The sequence below is a fragment of the Echinops telfairi genome, unplaced genomic scaffold (genome assembly GCF_000313985.2).
Source record: "Echinops telfairi isolate 266 unplaced genomic scaffold, ASM31398v2 ScPeMD7_1;HRSCAF=3_0, whole genome shotgun sequence".
In the NCBI taxonomy this organism is placed as follows: Eukaryota; Metazoa; Chordata; class Mammalia; order Afrosoricida; family Tenrecidae; genus Echinops; species Echinops telfairi.
In genome coordinates this window covers 66,104,170-66,127,209 of record NW_022103896.1, presented here as the reverse complement: position 1 = coordinate 66,127,209, position 23,040 = coordinate 66,104,170, and the positions used below count along the sequence as shown (strand labels likewise).

Sequence of the window (23,040 nt, the reverse complement as noted above, 5' to 3'; positions counted from 1 at the left end):
AAAAAAAAAAAAGAAATCCTTGATAACTTCAATCTTCTCTCTATTTGGACCTATTGGTCCAGATGTGAAAACTGGTTTTCCTTACATTGAGTTGTAATGCATACTGAAGGCTGCAATTCTAACCTTCGTCACCAAGTGCTTCAAGTCTCCTTTACTTTCAGCAAGCAAGGTTGTGTCATCCGTATATCAAAGGTTGTCAATAAGCTTTCCTCCAATCCTGATGCCACATTCTTCTTCATACAATCAGCTTCTCTTGTTATTTGCTTAGCATGCAGGTTGAATAAGTATGGTGAGAGGATACAACTCTGACGCACACCTTTCCTGAAACCATGCATAAAATATGCCCTTTTTCTGTTCACACAACTGCCTCCTGACCTAAGTGCAAGTTCTGCATAAGCACAATTACATATTCTGGAATTCCAAATCTTCTCAATATTATTCATAATGTCTTATGGTCCACACAGCTGAATGTCTCTGCATAGTCCACAAGTCAAGTAACCATCTTTCTGGTATTCTCTCCTTTGAGCCAAGACCCATCTTACATCAGCAATAACAACACTTTTTCCACATCCTCTTCTGAATCAGGAGTGAATCTCTGGCAGCAATCTCTCAATGTACTGCTGCAACTGTTGTTAGATGATCTTCAGCAAAATTTTATTTGCATGTGATATCAATGATACTGTTATATAGTTTGTGGATACTGTTGGGTTAACTTACTTTGGGTACAAATATGGATCACTTCCAGTCAGTTGGCCCGGTAATTGTCTTCCAAATTTCTTGGCATTCACAAGTGAATGCTTCCAGTGCATTATCAGTTTGTTGAAACTTCTCAATTAGTAGTCTATCAATTCCTGGCTCCTTTATTTTGGCTAATGCTTTCAGTTCAGCTTGGACTTCTTCCTTCAGTACCCTTGGTTCTTGCACATGCTCATGGGACCCCTTGAAATGGTTGAATGTTTACTAGTCTTTTTGGCACAGTGACTCTATGTATTCTTTCCAACTTCTTTGGAGGCTTCCTGCAGCATTCAAATATTTTGTCTCTGGAATCTTTCAATATTGTAACTTGAGCTTGAATTTTTTCTTGAGTTCTTTCAGTTTATGATAAGCTTCCTTTTTGGTTTTCTAACTCTAGGTTTTGCACAGATTTTTATAATATTTTACTTCGTATTCTCAAGCTATCCTTTGGACTTTTCTTTTCAGTTCTTTTACTTCATCATTTCTTCCATTTGCCTTACCTACTTCCATTTGCCTTACCTACACTACAATTAGGAGAAAGTTTGAGTCTCTTCTGACATCCACTTTGATCTTTTCTTTCTCTCCTATCTTTTTAGTGATCTTTTGTGCTTTCTTTATATATGTCCTTGATGGCATCCCACAGTCCATCAGGTATTCTGTCATTAATGTTTAATGCATCAAATCTGTTCTTGAGATGTTCTCAAAATTCAAATGGGATATACTCATGGTCATACTTTGACTGTCAGGGTCTTGTTTTAATTTTCTTTAGCTTCTACCTATACTTACATGAGTTGTTGCTGGTCTGTTCCACAGTCAGCTCCTGGCCTCATTTCAGTGGCTAATAGTAGGCTTCTTCATCATCTCTTCCCACAGATGTACTCAATTTTATTTCTGTATATTTATCTTGACAAGTCCACATAGTTTTTTTGTATTATTGAAAAAAAGGTATTTGTGATGAAGTTGTTAGTCTTGAAAAATTCGATCATGTGACCTCCAGCTTCGTTTCTATCACCAACGCTAAATTTCCCAAATACTGGTCCTTCCTCTTCGTTTCCGACGTTTTGCATTCCAGTCACCAAGAATTATCGATGCCATCTTGACTGCATGATCTATTTCTGACTGAAGACGTTGGTAGAATTCTTCAGTTTCTGCAACAATAACTTCAGTGATTGGTCCTAATTTTTAATAATAGTTGTACTGACTAGATTTCCTTGTAGGTGGATTTCCTGTTATAGGCTATACATTATCCTATCACAGATAGCATTATACTTCAAGATCGATCTTGAAATGTCCTTTGTGACAATGAATGCACTATCATTCCTCTTGTGTCATTCTCAGCATAGTAAACCATATGATTTTCTGATTCGATATGGCTAATACCAGTCCACTTCAGTTTACTAATGCCCAGACTATCTACCTTTATGTGTTCCATTGCATTTTTAACAACTTCCAATTTTCCTAGAGTCATGCTTCATATAGTCTAAGTTCTAATTATCAATTGATGTTTTCAGCTGTTTCTTCTCATTCTCCGTCATGCCTTATCAGAAAATGAAGGCCCCAAAGGTTTCACTCCCACAGGTTTCACTTCACTCTTATCATTATGGTCACATTTACCTAAGAAGGCAGCTCCCCCTCAGTCATATTTTGAGTGCCGTCTGACCTCATGGCTCAACTTGTGGCATTAAGTCTGACAACATTCTGCTTCTAGTCACTAGGTGCCGGTGACCGACAAGGTTTCCATGCTATCCACGGGGCTTTCAGAGCCTGCTTCCTCTTTGTGGTCTGTTCTGAGTCTGGAAGTTCTGCTGAAATCTGTTCATTTTGGGTGACCCTGCTGGGATTTGAAACACCAGTAGCATAGCCTTCATCATCACAGCAACACACAAGCCACCACAGTATGACAAAGTGACAAACAAGTGGTGGATCCACAATCACTGCTCACAGAAGCAGTATTCAAGAAATCAAACGACACATTTCACTAGGTCAGGAGTCAGCAAACTGCAGTTCTTGAGCCACATGCAGCCCTTTTGGTACGTACAGGTGGTTAAGAAGTAAAACTGAGAAGTTGTACAAGAATATTATTCAGATAACGGTGATTTTGTTTGTTAAAACCTATTTATGGCCCTCAAATAATTTTTTAATTGTTGTAAGAGACGGGATTTTTTTCCTGTCTCAAAAGTGCTGACTCCTGCAAATTACTCCACAAGACCTCATTAAAGTGTCAAAAAGCAAAAAGGTTATTTCGAAGACTAAGATATGCCTCACTCAAGCCACAGTATTTTCAATAGCCTCGTGTGCATGTGAAAGTTGGGCAATGAATAAGGAAGAACCAATAAACTGATGCATTTAAATTATTGTTTTGGCAAAAAATAATGAAAGTACCATGTGCTGCCAAAAGAACAAACAAATGTGTCCTGGAAGTACAGCCAGAATGCTCCTTAGAGACAAGTATGGCAAGACTTTGTCTCACATACATTGGACATGGTATCAGGAGAGATCGGTCCCTGGAAAAGAAATCATGCTTGGTAAAGTAGAGGTGCATCAAAAAATGAGGAGGGTTCTCAACAGCAAAATGGACTGACATAGTGGTTGCATCAATGAATATAAGTCAACTAAGAATATTTGTGAGACAGCACAGGACCAGGTGATATTTCGTTCTGTGATGCACAGGATGGCTGTAAGTCAGAACTGACATGATGGCATCTCACAACCACCGCAGGATAGAATACATATAAATTAAAATTCTGCATTTAGGAAATGACTCTTTGACAACTGTCCAAGTACAATGGTTGGTTCTGATGCACAGAGACCCTGTAAGTGGAGTTGAGCTGTCCCTTTGAATTTCTAAAGCTGTGAATCTTTGCATGAGTGGACAGCCTTGTCTTTCTCCAGCAGAGTGGCTGGTGGATTTGAGCTGATGACTTTGTGGTTGGCAGGCTCCTATTATATAGAGGGTTAGGTTAAAAAATAACATTTAGGTTAAAATTTTTAATTTATCATGTTTTTCCTTTGACTCATTTTTTAATTTGTTCTGGTTTTTATTATTTTTGCTTCCTTATAGATTGAGGTTCTTCTGTGTTTTATTTTGGTGGTGGTGGTGGGTTTTATTTGATTGTTGTATGATTTTATTTATATGAAAGCTGGTAAGTAAACCTATAGAGACAGTAACTAGATTAATAGTTTCCTTGGGTTATGGGCAAGGAAGGTTTAAGGAAATGGGGAGCTAATAAAAATGGGTCAATAATAAATTTCTAAAATTGACTGTGGTAATGGTTGCACAATTCTTTTTAATATAATTAAACCATTGAGTTGTACAGTTAATGAATTATATGTCAATAAAACTATTTAAAAATCAGTGGTTTCTAAAACTGGTGGGTAGATTCAATGAATAGGATATTAACAGAGACTTAACGAATCTCTTCAAGGAACACTGTGGCATGGTGGGTCAGGCCTCCAGCTGCTAATGGAAAGGTCAGCAATGTGAATTGAACCCTCCAGGGGCTGCACGGGAGAGAGAGGAGCAGTTTGCTTCCTGAAATATTCACAGCCTGATAGCCACTTGCTGTGAAGTTAGATCGACTTGATGGCAGTGAGTGGGTTAAAGTCTCTCCTCAGGAAATAATTATTTAATAAATTAAACATATTTATTAATCAACTTTCACAGCAGAGAAGCCTGGCCAACTGACTACTGACTGAGTGATCAAAGCCATCACTAATGGGACAAATCAATACATAGGTCCATGAGAGGAAGCACCGAAACGAGTCAATTTCTTTGAAAAGTCATGCTGAAATGAGTAAGAGGAAACCCCAGACAAAGGCAACGGAAGCCTTCTACAAACTATGTGGCATGCGGGCCTCAGAAACGCCAAGGTCACAGAAGACAAGAAACACTGAGGAACTGTTACAGACTAAAGGGAAGTAAGAGAGCATCATGACTCCAGGTAACACGTGATCCCAGTTAGATGCTGAACCAAACCTTAAAGGACATTATTGGGGCGATCTGAATGGATGTGTGGATTCAATGTCAACTCACCTATAGGAGAGTGCGCATGTAAGCAGAGATTTCTTATCTGTAACTTTACTCTTAATGGTTCAGAAATGTTAGCTGTCTACTATTTCTACAAATTATCTGTAAGCCTGAAATAACTTTCCCCTCAAAAAGTTGAAACAAGCAAAAAGAGGGAGAGATAATCACCCTCTTGATAAATTCCCAATTATCTGGCAGCACAGAGCCATGCTACATTGTTGCTGTTATGGGCCAAGGAGTCCATTTTTGATTCGCAGAGACTCCACGTGACAGAGTAGAACTGACCCACAGAATTCCCTAGACTTTGACTTTTATGGGATCAGGGTAGTTCAAACTGCTAGCCTTTCAGCTCACAATCAGGTGCTTAGCCACTGCAACATGAAAGTTCCTTAGCCATGCTCTAGCCCAAAACTAAACCCACTGCCATCAAATTGATTCCAGTCCACAGCAACCCTGGAGGACAGTGCAAAACTGCCCTGGTGGGTTTACAAAGTTGTAATCTGCATGACAGTGGTGTGTCTGGTGGATTGAAACCACTAGCACATGACCTCGTCAAAATGTTAAGAGCAAGACTGTCACTTTGAACACAAAAACAGGCCTGACCTACGTCATGGTATTTTTAATCACTATGTAGCAATAATATGCAGTATTATTCCTAATAGTCCTAGACTGAAAACAATTCAAAGGTCTACCAAAAGTATAATGAATAAATAAATTATGGTGGAGTCATGCAATGAAATCCTCTATACTATGCTGTTTGATGTAACATAGATGAATATGTCATAAATATTGAGAGAAACAAGCTATCACTAGATTATAATGTATGATCCCATCAAGTTGGCAAACCTAATCTAAGACGTCAGAATAGTGGTTTCCTTTGCAGTTATTTAAAACTAGACCTCAGGACAGCTTGTCAAGGCACTGGTAAAGGCATCCCTGTTAGAGTGACTAAATCGCTGTATCCACAGTATAAAAATCATCAAGCTGTATATTTGTATTTTGTCCACATTATACTTTAATAGATTATAATTAAAAAACTACATTCTTTCTACTTACTGCAACATCTACAAGTGGAAAAATTTTATCTCCACTGGCCTTGCAGACATGTGTGTTTCCTTCCTCCTCTGCTGGCTTACTTTCTTCCAAAACCTTCTAAATGTGGACCTGACTCAGAGCTCAGTACATAGTGCTCTTGCTGCACAGTGCATGATTTGATGAGCTCATTCCCTAGCAAACTTCAACCTCCGAGAGTAACATGGCTCCTTTTCATCCACTCCCACTGCCATTCCCAATACTCTAGAACAGTGGTTCTCAACCTTCCTAATGCCGCGACCCTTTCATACAGTTCCTCATGTTGTAGTGACCCCCCCAACCATACAATTATTTTCGTTGCTACTTCATAACTGTAATTTTGCTACTGTTATGAATCAGGCGACCTCTGTGAAAGGGTTGTTTGACCGTCAAAGGGGTCGTGACCCACAGGTTGAGAACTGCTGCTCCAGAACAATGAGGGTATGCAATACTCAATACATGGGGCTTCCTTGTCTTCTTTCCTTACCCATAAACTATGGCAACTGTTCACCTGCTTTACGCTTCGTATCTTTCCTGCTCCCACTCACATGTCAAACTGACCTTCCTAAAAGGCCCATCATCTGCCTGCTTATAAATATTAAATAATTCCTCAAACCATAAATACAATTTAATCTCCTAATGCTGATGGTGAGATCAGTCACAATCCAGTCCCTACTGACATCTCCAATTTTATCTTAGTAACCATTTGCCTGTCCTAATGAAAAAAATATCCTCAAAAACTTTTTGCAAATTAAACCTTCTGTCCATATTCCAAGTGAATACCTTTCCTTATAGAAGTACCTCAGCCTAGAACATTTCTTCATTCCTCTTCTCTATACCTGCTCAATCTCCACTCAAAACTATACCTCACACCTTGATTACGTCTGCCCTTGCTTATCAATACCTAGAATACTGATGACATTTATCAGTCACTGGTGGGTTATCTTTACCATCAAGTGTTGTGTTTAGTGCATCAGAATGAAAAGATCCTCACATAAAAGGACAATGTCTTAGATCTCTTAGGAATATAATTATCAGTCACCATTAATTAAATTCCAACTTGTGAGGAGCCTGTGTGTATCAGAGTAGAATTGTGCTGTATATGCTATCCAATGGCTGTCTTTTTGGAAGTAGATTGCCAGGCCTTTCTTTCACGATGCCTCTGGGTAAACTCAAGCCTCCCACCTATAGGGTAGTAAGCTGACAAGCTCATTAACCGTTTGTACCACCCAGAGATCCAAATATATAAACACTAGTAACTAATAAATATCAGTGGTGAAGTGGTGTTAATAATCAATCAGTATAATCTAAACAAGGTTTCAGAAATTAAGGAAAACAGTTTCTTATTAAAAATAAATTAAATTGGTTTTTATTTTTTAGTAATATTTTACTTAATAAATACTGGAGTCAGTGGAAGGAAAGTAAAGGGACTATTAATATGAAAGCCAGGAGGTTCTATAATTTGAAAGAGTAGACTATGTCTAAGTGACGTATGTCATATCACATGTAAAATGAAATAGTGTCTATTTGTGATTCAATTATGAGCATATGTATGTGGACTATAATTAAGAGTATCTTTAATAAAATTAACAGTGTCTTTCATTAATCTACCACAAAAATTGTAAGGTCATATTATATGAGGTAGTATTAGTCAGACCATATAAAGCAATAATCGTCAGAAAGTAACCATATGAGTTAATAAGTGAATTAACAAATGAGTAAATGGATGTTATTAAGCTTAAATAAATAGAACATGAAGGGTTAGTGATACTGCACACAAACAACTTAAAATTATTTCTAGGAGCTTAAAATGGAACAATCACCTACTTAGCAGTAGTACTTCATAAACAGGTGGTTTATGAATTTGGGGATCTCTTAATAAATTCCATGAAAGTGTTCAAAATCAAGTATTAACCATTTCTAAAATGTTATGCCAGCAAAACAAAATATTTTAAATATTAAAATTATATTATACATTTAATAAAAAAAGAAAATTTCTATCTCAAGGGAAAAATATGTTGCAATTTCTAAGCTTTAAGTATAAATGTGTTTTTCCAACTTTTAAAAAGTAAACAGTAGGGGAAAGACAGGTACCGTAAAGATGAGGTGTAAGTCCAGGAATGCCAAGAACTGTCAGCAGCTAACAAAAGCTGAAGAGACAAAGGACCTTCACCTGAAGCAGCTGCCCTGAACTCTGATCCAGATCTGGGAGAAAATTTAATTTCTGCTCTATAAAGTACCCACTTGAAAAAGAAAATCGGAAACCTGTGGTATTTTTGTTCCACCAGCACTAGGAAACTAAGGCAAATATGTATTTACGTATTAACAACTCTGAGGAGTCCTGTAATAAAGATAAAAACTAAAGGGAAAAAGGTAAATAATGTACTTTTATAGTATCCACTAAAGAGGAATTTTACTTGACAATTACCTTCTTCATTCTTTTACTTGCAGTTATTATTCATCTGTCAGTCTTTTTTTTCTATACTAGTAGTTGCTGACGGTATAGCTAGCACAGGGCAACACATACAACACACAACAGCACAGTATATGGAAACAAGTCGTCCGAGGCATACCTGGGTTATTACTAACATTGCTTTTGGGTGGTTTCTGAACTGGTTTGGGAAGTGTAGACTCTGTCAGAGCTTTATTAGCAACCGCCTGTTGGGCCTTCTTTATACTGCTCCCTTCGGATTCCCATGTCTGCTCACCAAGACTCAGCTGCACTGAGAACATCTTAGAAAACAAAGAGACGGAGAAAACATTACAATTACAAATAAAGTGTATTAAAATTAAACATAACACAGAATCAGAATGTTAAGGTTACACATGAACTCAGAGAGTATTTACTCCAAGATCTTCCCCATTCTACCCAGGGCAAGAATTGCAATCCACTGGGGGTGGGGGTGGGGTGGGGGTATATACTCAAGCTTAAAATACTCAGCTCTTGGTTTATGGAAGGCTACCTTTTACAGTGGGAGTCTTAATTCTATTTTGAATCCTCACATAAATTTAGTCTTCACTGCATCTTTCTGACCACTAGCTGGCAAGGTAAAAAGCTTTGTCCTCAGACAGATTATACATGAAAGCAGATTAGTATGATTTCCTCAGTCAGCCCATCGAGGGGCAGTGACTTACCCTGCCCTCAGGGTCTGACCTAGTCATGCCTTTAATGAAAATTGAGGATCAGGGTCACTTGGTCGAGTTATACCACAATCAAGGTGGTTACAGGGCTCCAGAACCAATCCAGTAAATCTATCTAATCTACATGTTCCAGTCACCAGCCCTTGCCAGCTGCTGAAGTCCACTTCTCTACGATGAATTGGTCTGCTGACCATCAGGATTTATGATGACTTTCCTTTGTGTTCTATGTTCTATATAATTAGCAATGTGGCCAGGAGTCCTTTGGACACCATTATGGACTCATGCAGATGACCTACTCCGTACCAATGATTTCTCTTTGTCCAGTGTAAGATCTATTAAAGGGGTCTCCATGAAATTTTAAAAGTTAAAGAATTCAATTCTATCTATTCAAAGGTAATAGCAGCTCTAGGTATACACTTTGGTCAGAATAAGAAAAACTATCTTCCCTAAACAGAATCTTACTGTTAATGTCATTCAAATAGTGTTGAAAAAAGTAAACTAAGGACAAAGTACAAACAAAAACATAGATAACACTTTCATAAAATCTAATTTCTTAAGCTTTGTACATTCTTAAACATTCTAGTTAGTTAGTCAGGCAATTTTATTAAACATTCTGTCACCAAGAAACTCTCCACTCTCCTCTACCAACATTTAACCAGTCTCTCAATCTAGTCATTTGTAATCTCTAATATTTCTCACATTTCCCTCCTCCTCTCTCTGCCTCGGATACTGCATTGGATCCAGATTTCCTCTCCTTTTATTTGTGTAATAATAATCTCCCAGCTGATTCCTGCTAAAACGATCTTTCTAAAACTTCAACCCAATAGTATCACTACAACAAACACCAAATTAAAAGTCTTCTATTTCCCATTTTGGCATGGTACAATTTCATTTCATATACACCATACCCCTTGTGGTAGTTACACAATCTGGTGTCAATTTGAGGATTCAGACTGAAAGGGTGGAGTCTAGTCTGTCAATCAGATTGTAGCTTGATAACCTCATTTGGAGGCAGTAAGGAGGTAAATAGTTCGCTGGAGGCAGGCACATACTTACTCCCTGCAAGAAATCCCTGAGAAGCCACATGGACCTATCCTGATACAACCACACGGAAACCCCTCTTACTATGCCAATAGATTCACAAGATCTCCCACCAATTGGCCTGTGATCTTCCTGCATTCAGCATCATTGCATGTGTTTTGTGAGTCTGAAGAGGACTTTATAGATTGGTATCGGACATATGGGCTGATATTGGACTTATGGACTTGATCTGGGCTGGGATGTTTTCTTAAATGTATAATTACTCTTTATATAAAGCTCTTTCTTATACACACGAGAGTCTCTCTGGATTTGTTTCTCTGGTCAACCCAGACTAACACATTATGGTGCCTTGAGAGCGGGGTACTAGAGAAACAAATCAAGAAGATGGAGAGCGGATGTTTGTTTGACCTCTGCCTCACGGTAGTTTCTTCTCTGGATAGCCAGAGGTCAGACACGTCCACGCAGTTCACTGGGTTGTCTTCTGGAAACATGGGAAGTTAAATTTTCGATGATTTTGTTTGGTGGTTGTCTGGCTATTCCTGTGTGAAATGCCAAAAATGAATGCTGTTCATGTAAATTTTGAGCTCGGGGGTAGAAATCGCTCCTTGAATTTTTCAGAGACCATGCTGGTTAGAGAAAATGGCTGACTGAGGTCAAAATGGCTGACAGAAGGCCTGGCCCTGGCTTGAGGCAATGTTGTCAAGAGGCCTAATCCCAAAGTTTTGTATCAATAGAATAACTTAAAGAATTAAGATAAACTAAATAAGGATTGAACTTCACTGTTTTAAGAATTGCGATTAGTACCTGCTTCTACTTTATTTATACTGATTTCTTCTGCTTATTATTGTTGATATAACTGATTATTGGGAAGTACAAAAATAGAGCGCTTGTAAGCCCACTTGCCTTGAGCCATTAAAATCTGATATTTAAATAGATTTAAGCCAAGCCGGAAAATAAGGCTCTGAAAAGCTAAGTCCCACCCAGTGTTTTGGAGTATGCAGGATATTTGCATTCCAAGAGACCTGCCTAGAGGATTGTTGACAGACTGACAAAGGGACTCTTTGGATATTTGAATTTTGAACTAGTGGGTTTTTTTAGAAGCTGAAAATAATCTGGAGCCATAAAGAAAACTCCATTCTAGGACTGACTGTTAAAGGGAGCCTGTGGGTAGGCTGAAATGCTTGCTAGGTGACCACCTGGATCCACTTGTTGAGTGGAAGTGAGAGAAATGCGGCAATAGAGACAGATTGAGTCTGGCCACTGACACTCATGGACCTGGTTTACGAGGAACTAGAGGAGAAGACAAGAGTGGGTTGACTGGTCTGAAGGGGTCTAGCACAAGGAACTAGGCTTGTTGAGAATTTGTGACGAGCCCATGGTCTAAAGGTGAGGTGACCAATGGGCACCTTGGTGAGGTTAAGTGAGGCAGTCTACAGTGAGTTGACCAGAACCAAACCAGATGAAAAGAAGGTTTTTGGGCCTGTGAACTGGTTCATATTGCTGCTGACTTTATGGATGGCCTGTCCCCATGTGACTATGCTTATGGATGGGGAATTCACAAGGTTCCAACTGGGATAAAGATTCTGCACATCAAAGGATATGGCTGTCTCCTTGGAGCACTGGGTTGATGTAGGAGGGCAGTACAGAAATTGGATATGCAAAATTGGGGGGATAAAGTGGTTGGCTTACAAACTTTCATAGGTGGGAGAATATATCCAAAGGATTATAAGATTAAGGTCTAGGTATAGGGTTCACATAAGTATAGAATATTTTTGCTTTGTTCACTGATAGAATGTTCTATTTAAATGAGGGTGGCACATTTTTTAATTGCATGCATTTTAGTTTTATCCTATTTGGTACAGATATGATTTTATTGTTAGTTGTTTGAAAATTATATATGGCTAAAGAGTTTTGTGAAAGTTTCAAGTTAACAAGGGGTGGTCTGTAGTAGTTACACAATCTGGTGTTAATTTGAGGATTCAGGGTGAAGAGGTGGAGTCTAGCCTGTCAATCAGGTCTTAGCTTGATGATCTCATTTGGAGGCCCTAAGGACATAAACAGCTCACTGGAGATGGGACACATACTCACTTCCTGCAAGACATGCCTGAGGAGAAGCCACATGGACCTACCTTGATGCAGCCAGAGCCCTGGAGCTGGAGAAGCCATGTGGAGACCCCTGCCAGTGCTAAGATGTTTACAATGCCACTGGATCCACAAGACCACCCACCCATTACCTGTGATCTTCCTGTATTCAGCATCATTGCATGTGTTTCGTGAATCTGAAGATAACTTTATACATTGGTATCAGTCACATGGGCTAATAGAAGAATTAAGGACTTGATCTGGACTGGACTGGGATGTTTTCTTAATGTACAATTACTCTTTATATAAAGCTCTGTCTTAAACACAAGTGTCTATAAATTTGTTTCTCTAGTCTATCCAGACTAACACACCCCTCTTACAACCTACAACCCGGTCATAGCATACTGCTATGTAGCCTAAAAGCTTGTTGCTCCTCTTTAAAATTGTAGGATTAGTATGTATGCAGATATACACAAAACCTCACATCCATTGGATGTGCATTAAATTCGAATACAAAGAGTTAAAATACTCAGTGATTACAAATGGGAAGAAAGTATTTATGTACATGTTCACCAGGAATACAATTCAGTGTTTTAAAATTCCCATTCTTTTCAGTGCTAGCCATGGTTCATTGTGGTCCACGCAATTGAATGCTGTTGAATAGTCAATAGAACACAAATAAACAACTTCCTGGTATTCTCTGCTTTCAACCAAGATCCATCTGACATCCGCAATGATAACACTTTTTCTGCATCTTCTTCTGAATCTGGCCTAAACCTCTGGCAGCTCCCTCTCAATGTGCTGCTGCAACTGTTGAATAATCTTCAGGAAAATTTGACATGTATGTGATATCAATGATACTGTTCTATAAATTGTGCATTCTGTTAGATCACTTTTCTTTGGGATGGGTACAAATATGGATCTTTTCCTGTCAGTTGGCCAAGTAACTGTCTTCCAAATTTCCTGAGACAGACAAGTGAGTGCTCCAGTGTTTATCAGCTTGTTGAGATATTTTAACGAGTATTTGATCAATTCCTAAAGTTTTGCTTTTGGCTAATGCTTTCATTGTAGCTTGGACATCTTTCTTCAGTACCATTGGTCCTTGCTCATATGCTACCTCCTAGATGGTAGAATGTCAACTAGTTGTTTTGGTATGGTGACTCGGTATACGTTCTATTTTCTTTGGAGGCTTCCTGCATCATTAATATTTTGCCTATAGAATCTTTTACTATTGCAACTTGTGGCTTAAATTTTTTTTTTGTTCTTCCAGTTTAAGATATGCTGAGTATATTTTCCCTTTTTAGTTTTCTAACTCTAGGTTTTTGCACAGTGCATTATATTTCACTTTGTCTTCTCCACATGCCCTTGGAAATTTTTCTGTTCAGCTTTCGACGTCCTCATTTCTTCTATTTGTCTTAGCTACTCTACAATTAAGAGTAAGTTTCAGATCTCTTCTGAAATCTACTTTGATATTTTCCTTATTGTCTTTTTAATGACATTTTGCTTTCTTCATATATGATATTCTTGATGTCATCCCACAGCTCATCAGGACTTCTGTCATTAGTGTTTAATACATCTAATCTGTTCTTGCGAGGTTCCAAACTTCAGGTGGGATATCCTCAAAGTTGTGATTTGGCTGTCGCGGACTTTTCATTTTCTTCAACTCAACCTGAACTTAGAGATGAGCAACTGGTGATTCCACAGTTAGCTTCTGCCCTGATGTAAGCTGCTGATATTGAGCTTCTCCACTGTCTCTTCCCACAGATTTAGTCAATTTAATTTCTGTGTGTTCCATCAGGAGAGGGCCACGTGTCTAGTCACCTTTTGTGTTGTTGCAGAGAGGTATTTGTGATGAAGCTGTTCGTCTTGCAAAATTATTTTTTAATTGTACTCCAAGTACACATGTTATCGCAACGACTCTTTTTTCCCAACAGTTTTATTGGCATATAATTCACATATAATTCAATAGTTCAATCATATAGTCTTGCAAAATTCTATCATGTGATCTCCAACTTCTTTTCTGTCACCAAGGCCAGATTTTCCAAATATTGGTCCTTCCTCGTTGTTTCCAACTTATGCATTCCAATCACCAATAAGTATCATGATGGCATGTTTGATCAATTTTTCACTGAGGCTGTGGGTAGGATTCTTCCACTTCTGCATCACTAGCTTTAGTGGTTGCTCCATAACTGTGAATAACAGTTGTATTGACTGGATTTCCTTGTAGGTGAATGAACATTATCCTAGCATAGACAGCACTGTACTTCAAGACAGATCTTGAAATGCCCTTTTTGCTGATAAATGTAATACCATGCCTCTTGATTATGTCCTTCTTCATGTAGTAAACTATATGATTTTCTGATTCAAAATGGCCAATACCAGTCCATTTCAGCTCACTATCACCTAGAATATTGATCTTAGGTGTTCCATTTCATTTTTAATGACTGCCCACATACCTGGAGTCATACTTTGTAAATTACAAATTCCAACTAGTAATTGATGTTTACAGCTGTTTCTTCTCATTTTGAGTTAGCCCCAACCATAAATGAAGGGCTCGAAGGCTTTATTCCCACAGGGTCTACTCCATCCATATCATTATGGTCAGTCAACTCTACCTAAAAAGGCAGCTCTTCACAACTTCCTCAGTCTTATTTCTGAGCGCCTTCCAACCCGGGGGTTGGTTCATCTTCACACAGTGTGTCTGACAGTGTCTCCTTCTAGTCACTGGGTTTCCAGTAACTGACAATGTTCCCATGCTAACCATAGGGTTTTCAAAGGCTAAGTCCTCTGAAGGCACAACCTTTTTCCTTCCTTGTAGTCTGCTCTTATATAACTTGAAGCTCTGTTTAAACCTATTCACGTCGGGTGACCCTGCTGCTGGGATTTGAAATATCAGTGACAGAGTCTTTGGCATCATAGCAACACACAGCCATCATAGTTACACTGACAGATCAGTGCTGGTCAGCTTCTCTACTTCCCCCCTCTGCCAAATCAATTCATATCCTACAATGTTCAGTCCATTATTCACCCAGTAATTCAGGTTCAAAACCTCAATGGCTTCTTTAGCTTAGCCTAAGTCTTGCTTAACGTCTCAAAACAGTTCTTTTTTATTTCTATTGCTTGTACCTTAAGTTTATGTCCCTATAAACTCCTAATATTTTATGTATCTCTTGCCTCTAATTTTTCTTGCCTCCTAATCATTCAGATGGCACCATTTCCCAAGCCCTTATAAAACAGAAATTTTGGTGTGATCTTCCTTGTCGCCTTTATTTCTCTCTCCTGCATCCAAATTAGCAACTCTTGAGTTCAATATCAGAAATGTTTCTCAGATCTGGCCTGTATTTTCTATAGTCTTTACCATTGTTTTCGCGAACGGCAATACTATCCCCTAAACTACCACAAAACCATGCAGAGTAATTCCCTTAACATCAGTCTTCTCATAATCACACCACCCTTCTTACCAACACAAACATTGTTTTAAAAAGAAAGGTCTTTAAGTCAATCACCCATTTTTCTGAAAACTTCCTTTAAGACTCCCAATACAATGAAAGTTGAGAAATGAGAGCAGGTATTCTGTAGCCACACTGAGTGTAAATTGTGGCTCCACCATTTGCTATGTAAAAACTAGGGAAGTTTTCATTCTTTCTATCTCTCAGTTTCCTCCGCGCTTTAGTAGAATAGGACTAAAAAAATATACAAAATGGTTGTGAAAATTAAAATAAAAGTATGTGAACAGCAGAGATTGTCAAATAGCATTTAAAGAATCCAGACAACTATATGCTACTCTTAAGAAATGCACTTCAAATATAAAAATACTTATTAATTAAAAATATAGGGTGGATAATATGTATGATGCGAATATGTTATAGGAAAGCTGAAATGGCTATAATAATACCAAATTTCATTGCAAAGAATATTATCAAGATAAAGAAAGCCATTTAAAAAGAGCAAAGGGACAAATTCATAAAAAGACATAATCATAAAAAGTCATGAACCTAATAGCACAGCTTCAAAATATATGAAGCAAAAACTGATCAAGTTACAAACAGAAATTCAAAATCTACAACTAGAGTCAGAAATCAGTGGACTCTCAATACCTGATATACAATAAGCAAGCAGAAGAACATTATAAAAAGTACAATACTGTTGAACAGCAGTATCAACAAATTTGATGTAAGGGACATCTTTAACCATCCCACCCAAAAAACAAAAGTCTATTCGGTCTGTAATTCCTATGAAACATGTACCAAAACAGACCATATTGTGGCCCATAAAAGATGGCTCAATAAATTCAAAAGACTTAAATCATAAGTCTCTAAACATACATTAAATTAAAAGTAAATAACAGAAAATAACACATTTTAAATACTCTATGGGCAAAGAATAAATGAGAAGGGAAATTAGAAAAATATTTTAAATTGAATAAAAATGAAAAACTCTTATCAGCAGATAATGCAAAAGCAGTATCTGAGGAGAAATGTAGAACATTAAATGCCTGTATTAAAAAAGAAAAGAAGAAAATTTTCATATAAATGACTTGAATATACAGCTTAAGAAATTAACTCCAAAATAATAAAAACGAAAGCACACAGCAACCGAATAATAAAAAAACAATGGGAAAAGAAGCAATAAAACTAAAGCTGGTTCTCTGGTAAACCGTTAGCCAGAATGACCGGAAGGAAGTTAGGAACTACCAATACTAACAATGATGAAAGGCACATCACTACATAGTCTACAGGTATTAAAAACAAAGGACAATTTTAAAAAACTTTACGCCAACAAATTCAATAAATTAAATTTCTTGACGCATACAAATTACCAAAGCTCACTCAAGAAGAAATAGGTGGCCTGAAGAGCACTCACTACGAATCAGCTTAACATTCTCCCAAAATTGTGATAAGAGCTGTAAGAGCCCCCAATAAAATGGTTAATAAATAAATAAATAGAAGGTTGGACAAAGAAAAGAAAAAAATCCTCCCACAAAGAAAACTCCAGGCCCAGATAGCTTCCATGAATACTGCCAAATATTTAAAGAAATAGTATCAGTTTCCTTTCAAAAAAAACTAAAGAAGAGGGAATACTGCCCCATTTACTCTATGAAGCTAGCATTACCCCAATAACAAAAACTGAGTGATATTGGTTTTGCTGTTATTTTGTGCTTTCGAGTCAATGCTGACTTGCAGCAATCCACACGACAGACTAGAACTGTCCCATAGCGTTTTCTAGTCTGCAATCTTTATGGAAACACATAGCCAGGGCCGCCTTCTGTAGAGGTGTTGGGTGTGCTTGACCCTCTAAAACAAACTTTTTAGTTAGCAACTGAATGCTTAACTGTTGGGTCACTATGGCACAAGATACCACTGCACATCTGTAAAAAGGCATAAAAGTTCTTTAAGAAAGAGGGCCTTGTTCAACAATACAAAAATTAGTATATTATAATCAAATGTTCCGTTGTAAGAATTCAAAGGATGGTTTCCACATTTGAGAGCAATTAAAGTAATTCTATATAGACATATAAAGAATATATAATATAATTTTCCCAGCCTGATAAAGAACATCTACAAATGGGAATGCAGTAATTACTAGTGAAAACCCATGTGTTTTCCTCTTAAGATCAGGAATTGAGATATATGCTCCCACAACTTTTATTCGGTATTATATTTGTGACTCAAGTCAGTGCAATCAGAAAATAAATGACATACGAAAGGATATTTTTTTTGAAAGGGTATTTTTTTATTTTAAGACAGATGACATGAACTAGCCAATAGAGTCTACAGCATAGTACTAGAATAAGTAAATTGAGGAAGATTTGAAGACACTAGATCAATATCCTGAAGCACAACTCAGGATGAGAAGAAACAGCTGGAAACATTAATTAATAATCAGAACATGAATGTCTGAAGTTCAAACCTAGGACAACTGGAAGCTGTCAAAAATGGAATGAAACACTTGGAGGTCCACAGCCTAAGTATGAATGAAATAAAATGGGCTGCAATTGGCCATTTGAATGAGACAGCCATGTGGTCCATAACGTTGGAAATAACAAAATAAAGTGCAAACTCAACTTTTAAAATAACATTTCAATAATCAATCCTGAGGTATAACATTATTGGTGAGAGGATAACATTCACACACCTACAAGGAAGACCAATGCTACTCAAATGTACACATCAACTACTACTACTGCCAAAGTTGCATAAATGGAAGATGTTTACCAATTTCTAAATCAGGAGTTGGAAAATATGGCACTGGTGATGGAAACAACAGCAGAGATCACATTAAATTTAAAACAAGTCCATGAGAAACAAAGTACAACCTTGAGTATAACCTGCTTAAATGTAGAAGGCCCTCAATAACAAGTTTGATGCAATAAACACTTAGTCCAAAGACCAGGCAAGTTGAAAGAAATGATGAAATAAAAGGGTTGAATGGTAGATTTCACAGAGCAACTAAAGGGCAAAGTATTGTAATGAAATGTGAAAAGACATAGAGTTAGGAAATCAAAAAAGAACACAGTCAGCATTTCTCAAGCTGAAAATATTAGAGCCTTAAGTTGATTTGCAATACTGAAGGATTCTGTGGGCAAATTACTGAAATACCCAGGAAGCATCGAAAGAAGTTGGGAGGAATATACTGAGACACTGTACCAAAAAAAGAAGTGAACAATGTTCAACCATTTCAGGAGATAGCATATGATCAAACTGACGGTATTGAAAGAAGACTGCACTTAAAGTACCAGTGAAAAAGGAGGCTCCAGGAATTGACAAAACCAACTGATAGGTTTTAAGGAACAGATGCAGCACTGGAATTATGTTGAGAAATTTTGACGAAAGTTACCTGCCATCTGCAGAGCCCTAGTTGTGCAGTGGTTATGGACTGGGCTGGCAGTTCAAAAGCACCAGCAGCTCCAAAGGAGAAGGCTGGGATTTCTACTCCTGTTAACAGTTAAAGTCTCAGAAACCACAGGAGGTTGCTTAGTCAGCATTGACTCCATGGCAGTGAGTGAGACTTGTCTGGCTGAATGAGAACCCTATTCTTGCCCATTCCAAAGAAAAGGGACCCCAGAGATTTCCGAAATTATCAACTGCTGTTACTGTCACATTCAAGTAAAATTCACTTCCAGAAGTGAATACAAAAACTGTTACAACAGTACATAAGGAACTACCAAAATTTCAAGTCAAATCCAGAAAAGAATGTAAAACAACGGATGTACCATTGTTGGCATCAAATGCAGCTTGCTGAAAACAAGAATACCAGACAGATGTTTACCTGTTTTACTGACTGCAAAGGCATTCAACAGTGTGAATTATAACTAACTGTGAATAACACTGCAAAGAATGGAAAATCTAGAACACTTTTTTGTGCTCAAGGGAAACCCATACATTGGCTAAGAGGTAGTGGTTTCAGCAAACAATGGTTTAAAGTCCATGGTTTAAAATCAGAACAGGTATTAGGGTTATATCTTCTCATCTTACTTACTCAATATGTATAATGAACAAAAAAAATCTAAGAAGCTGAACTACATAAAGAATGCGGCATCACAACTGGAGGATGACACATTAATAACTGTGATGTGCATGTAACACAAATCTGTGTTGATGAACTCCAACAATGAGCAAGCTGAAAGGGAAATTAAGAACGCTCCTAGGAGGTCGCTATGAGTTGGAATCAACCCAAAGGTAGTGAGTTTGGTTTTGGTTTGTCTGCAATGAAGCACTCAGATCTTACTGACACTCAGAATAATAATTATCCTTCACTCAAAAATACACTCAGATAGCCTTTACCCTTAAAAACTGATCTATGGTTGAAATGGGAAATCTATCACCAAATAACAGTAACAGAGCAACAGCACAGACTGGCAAAAAGAAATCTGAAAATATCTTTAAAACCCAAGGGAATCCTGGGACTGTCAAGAAATAGGAATATGGACCAGAGTGAATCTGAGACACAGTCTGTTACACTTTCACCAAAACAAACCTGTTCATGCCTTGAAATCTTGGCAGTGAGAGGAGGTGGCATGAGGCTTCAGAAATGGGATTTTTCCACACTCATTGAAGCCCCCTTGTATGTATCAAGTCAGTTCATTAGCCCTTCCAAAAATAACTAAGGGTTCCTAAATAATACTAGGAAAACCAGAAACCACTCAAGAGGGTGAGTGACTGTAGTAATAATTTCTCTAAGAATCGATACCAAACTAGTCCCCAAAAGTTGGAGATTGAAAAGTATCTACAATCCAACTATTGCAAAATGAGTCTGCTCCATCTTTAACCCACTCTTCCTTAAGTATATGCTCTCATGTCTCTGGGTTCTGTGACACGACGGGGACCCACAGAACTCATGAAAACTCAAGGAAATGTCTCACGCAGTGGGGGGTGTTCAGTGCAAAGTCTGAAGGTCAGGTAGGGTTAAGGTAGATGCTGGGGCCAGAGGACATACTCCATTCCTGGCTCTTGCCAGTGACGAGCTCACCCCCACTGCTTCTCAGGGGACTTATTTTATACCGCGGTATTTTCAGTTGCTTCATGTGCGTGTGAAAAGTGGACAGGGAATAAGGCAGACCGAAGAATTGATGCTTTTGAATTATGGTGCTGGCGAAGAATATTCAAAGTACCAGGGACTGCCAAAAGAACAAAAAATCTGCCTGAGAAGAAGTACAGCCAGAATGCTCCTTGGAGGCAAGGATGGTGAGACTCTATCTCACGTACTTTGGACGTCAGGAGAGACTGGTGCCTGGAGAAAGACATCATGCTTGGTAGAGAAACAGCGAGAATAGGAAGGTCCTCAACAAGATGGCTTGACAGTGGTTACAACAATGGGCTCCAGCACAAGAGCAACTGTGAAGATGGTGCAGGACCCGGCAGCCTGCGTTCTGTTGTGCAGAGCTGCTGTGGATTGGAATTGAACCGATGGCACTTATCAACAGCAAGCATTTTAAACAGGATCAGAAAAACCTCAAAGATTAGCCAATAAAGCAAAGAACTCCATCCTCAAAGTACACAAAAACTCACTAGAATCCAGAAACTGGTGAGGGTCAGAGAATTACCGTTGATATGATAGCTACTGAATATGGAATCACATATGGGTCAGCACCTTGAATTTTAAGCTCAGGAAGCTTTCTGTCCAGTATGTGACAAAAACATGCACAAAGACAAGCAATCTCAGAAAGTTGCTCTTTCCATCAGTCTTTTAAGCAAGATAGAAGCGAATGATGATGGTTTTATGAAATGACTCATATAACTCAGGACAAGTACTGGACTAACAAATACAATCCAGAGTAAAGTCCAATCAAAACGGTGGCTTCCTGGTAATAATTGTAAAATTCTTCTTGATATGATTGAACTATTGAATTGTGTGCTATGTGGATTAAGTGCCAATAAAACTGTTTAAATTAAAAACAAAAAACAAAAAAACAGTGGCTTCCAAGAAGATCTGCTGGGCCAGATCTTAACTTCAAGGCAGAGAGGCCAGCCTCAGAAGGTTGCTAACAACTGGTTTTTGAAACTTCAAAAGAGTAATCTTGACAAATTTTCTTGAAGTACCAGGACCACCAAAGGGGCTGGTATGGAAAAAGTTTTAAGGGGGAAAAAAATGCTCTGCTGAGGAAAGGCAAAGAAAGTTTTTTTCCACCGAGGAATTTTTTTCATCATGAAAACGCACCTAATTCTTCAAGGGTAGCAAGGGCTTGTCCTATAAACATTTCATTGTACCCCATCAAACCTAGAGCCCTGATCTTGCCTCTTCCTCTTCTCTTCCCCAAACTCAAAGAATATTAAAAAGGAGTGTGATCTGAGTCTTTCCAGGATGCAAAAACTGTCATCTTGATGTGGTCTCAATGAACAAGTACAGAATTCTTTTGGAGAGGGTTAGAGAGAGAGAGAGACACTGCCTTCAGAAAGGTATAGACCTAGATGCAAGCTATGCTGAGAGACAACGGCTGCACATCTTTCTGTTTTTTGTATAATACAGGTTTCTATCATTTTATAGCAGTACTTTTTTTTTTACTTATCCTCATGTTTGCAGTACATACAAATATACACAGAAATGTTCTTCTATCAAACTTTTATGTTTTTATAGGTATGTTCCCAGTCACCATCCTGTATCTGTTCAGCTTGAATACTAGGCTATGTATCCACTTAGAGATTGTTGTCTACCACTGCATTTGCAAGACTCTGTATGTAATACTGATCATTATTGTCTTGTACTCTTGAGCACCGCCTAGTGTCTCCCTTTGCCTTTCCATGTTTCCGCTGCCTCCCCCTTACTGAATATTTCCTTTTCTTTCCCCCGAGTTAATGCATGTCTGTTCTCTAGCTAGGTAGCTTGAATTTTCACACATCGATTCTTCAGCCAATAAATGCTTATTGAACAGCCGCTCGCATCTTATTCTATAGGCATTAGGGATAGAAAAATGAACAAAACAAACATAATGTTCTGTCCTCAGGGGTTACATTATAGTTGAAGGAGATAAAAGTAAGTAGACAAATAATACCTGTGAAGGTGTGTTAGTGAGAAAAATAAAGGGGGGAGGAGATTATAGACATCACGAATTCAGCTTTAAATGTACTTAATCTACAATATCTAGTAGACATACAAACAGCTAATAACAAGATGGGAAAAGAACAGAAAATTCATAAGGAGGCAAACGGTTCAACATTGTCAGGGGCAAGGAAAGGTGTTAAAGCAAGTCAGGATAAATGAGCAGAGACATAACAACAGCCACACTATACAAAGGAACTTCAAAAAAGTTTGTGAAAAAATTCCATTATCTATTTGTTCCATTACAGGATATATTAAAGAGACCTGACCTGGAGACATTAAGCTTAAGAGTGTCATATGGAGATGTTATTTATGTTATTTACAGCTATGAGCCTGTGTAAGATCACCAAGGGACTAAGTTAAAGGAAGTAAGGAAAAGAGGCCCAAGGTCTAAGCACTGGGGTACT

At 38.1% G+C, this 23,040-nt stretch overlaps 1 protein-coding gene across 5 annotated transcripts in view; it reads right to left on the bottom strand.

Annotated features, from left to right (window-relative positions):
* Window positions 1-23,040, bottom strand: part of STAU2 (staufen double-stranded RNA binding protein 2) — a 316,631-nt gene that overhangs the window by 275,643 nt on the left and 17,948 nt on the right. For all 5 annotated transcript variants that reach the window (XM_045284722.1, XM_045284675.1, XM_045284756.1 and 2 more), the window contains one exon: window positions 8,407-8,566. In XM_045284722.1, coding sequence (XP_045140657.1) covers window positions 8,407-8,566 — 160 coding nt within the window. The remainder of the gene's footprint in view (window positions 1-8,406; window positions 8,567-23,040) is intronic.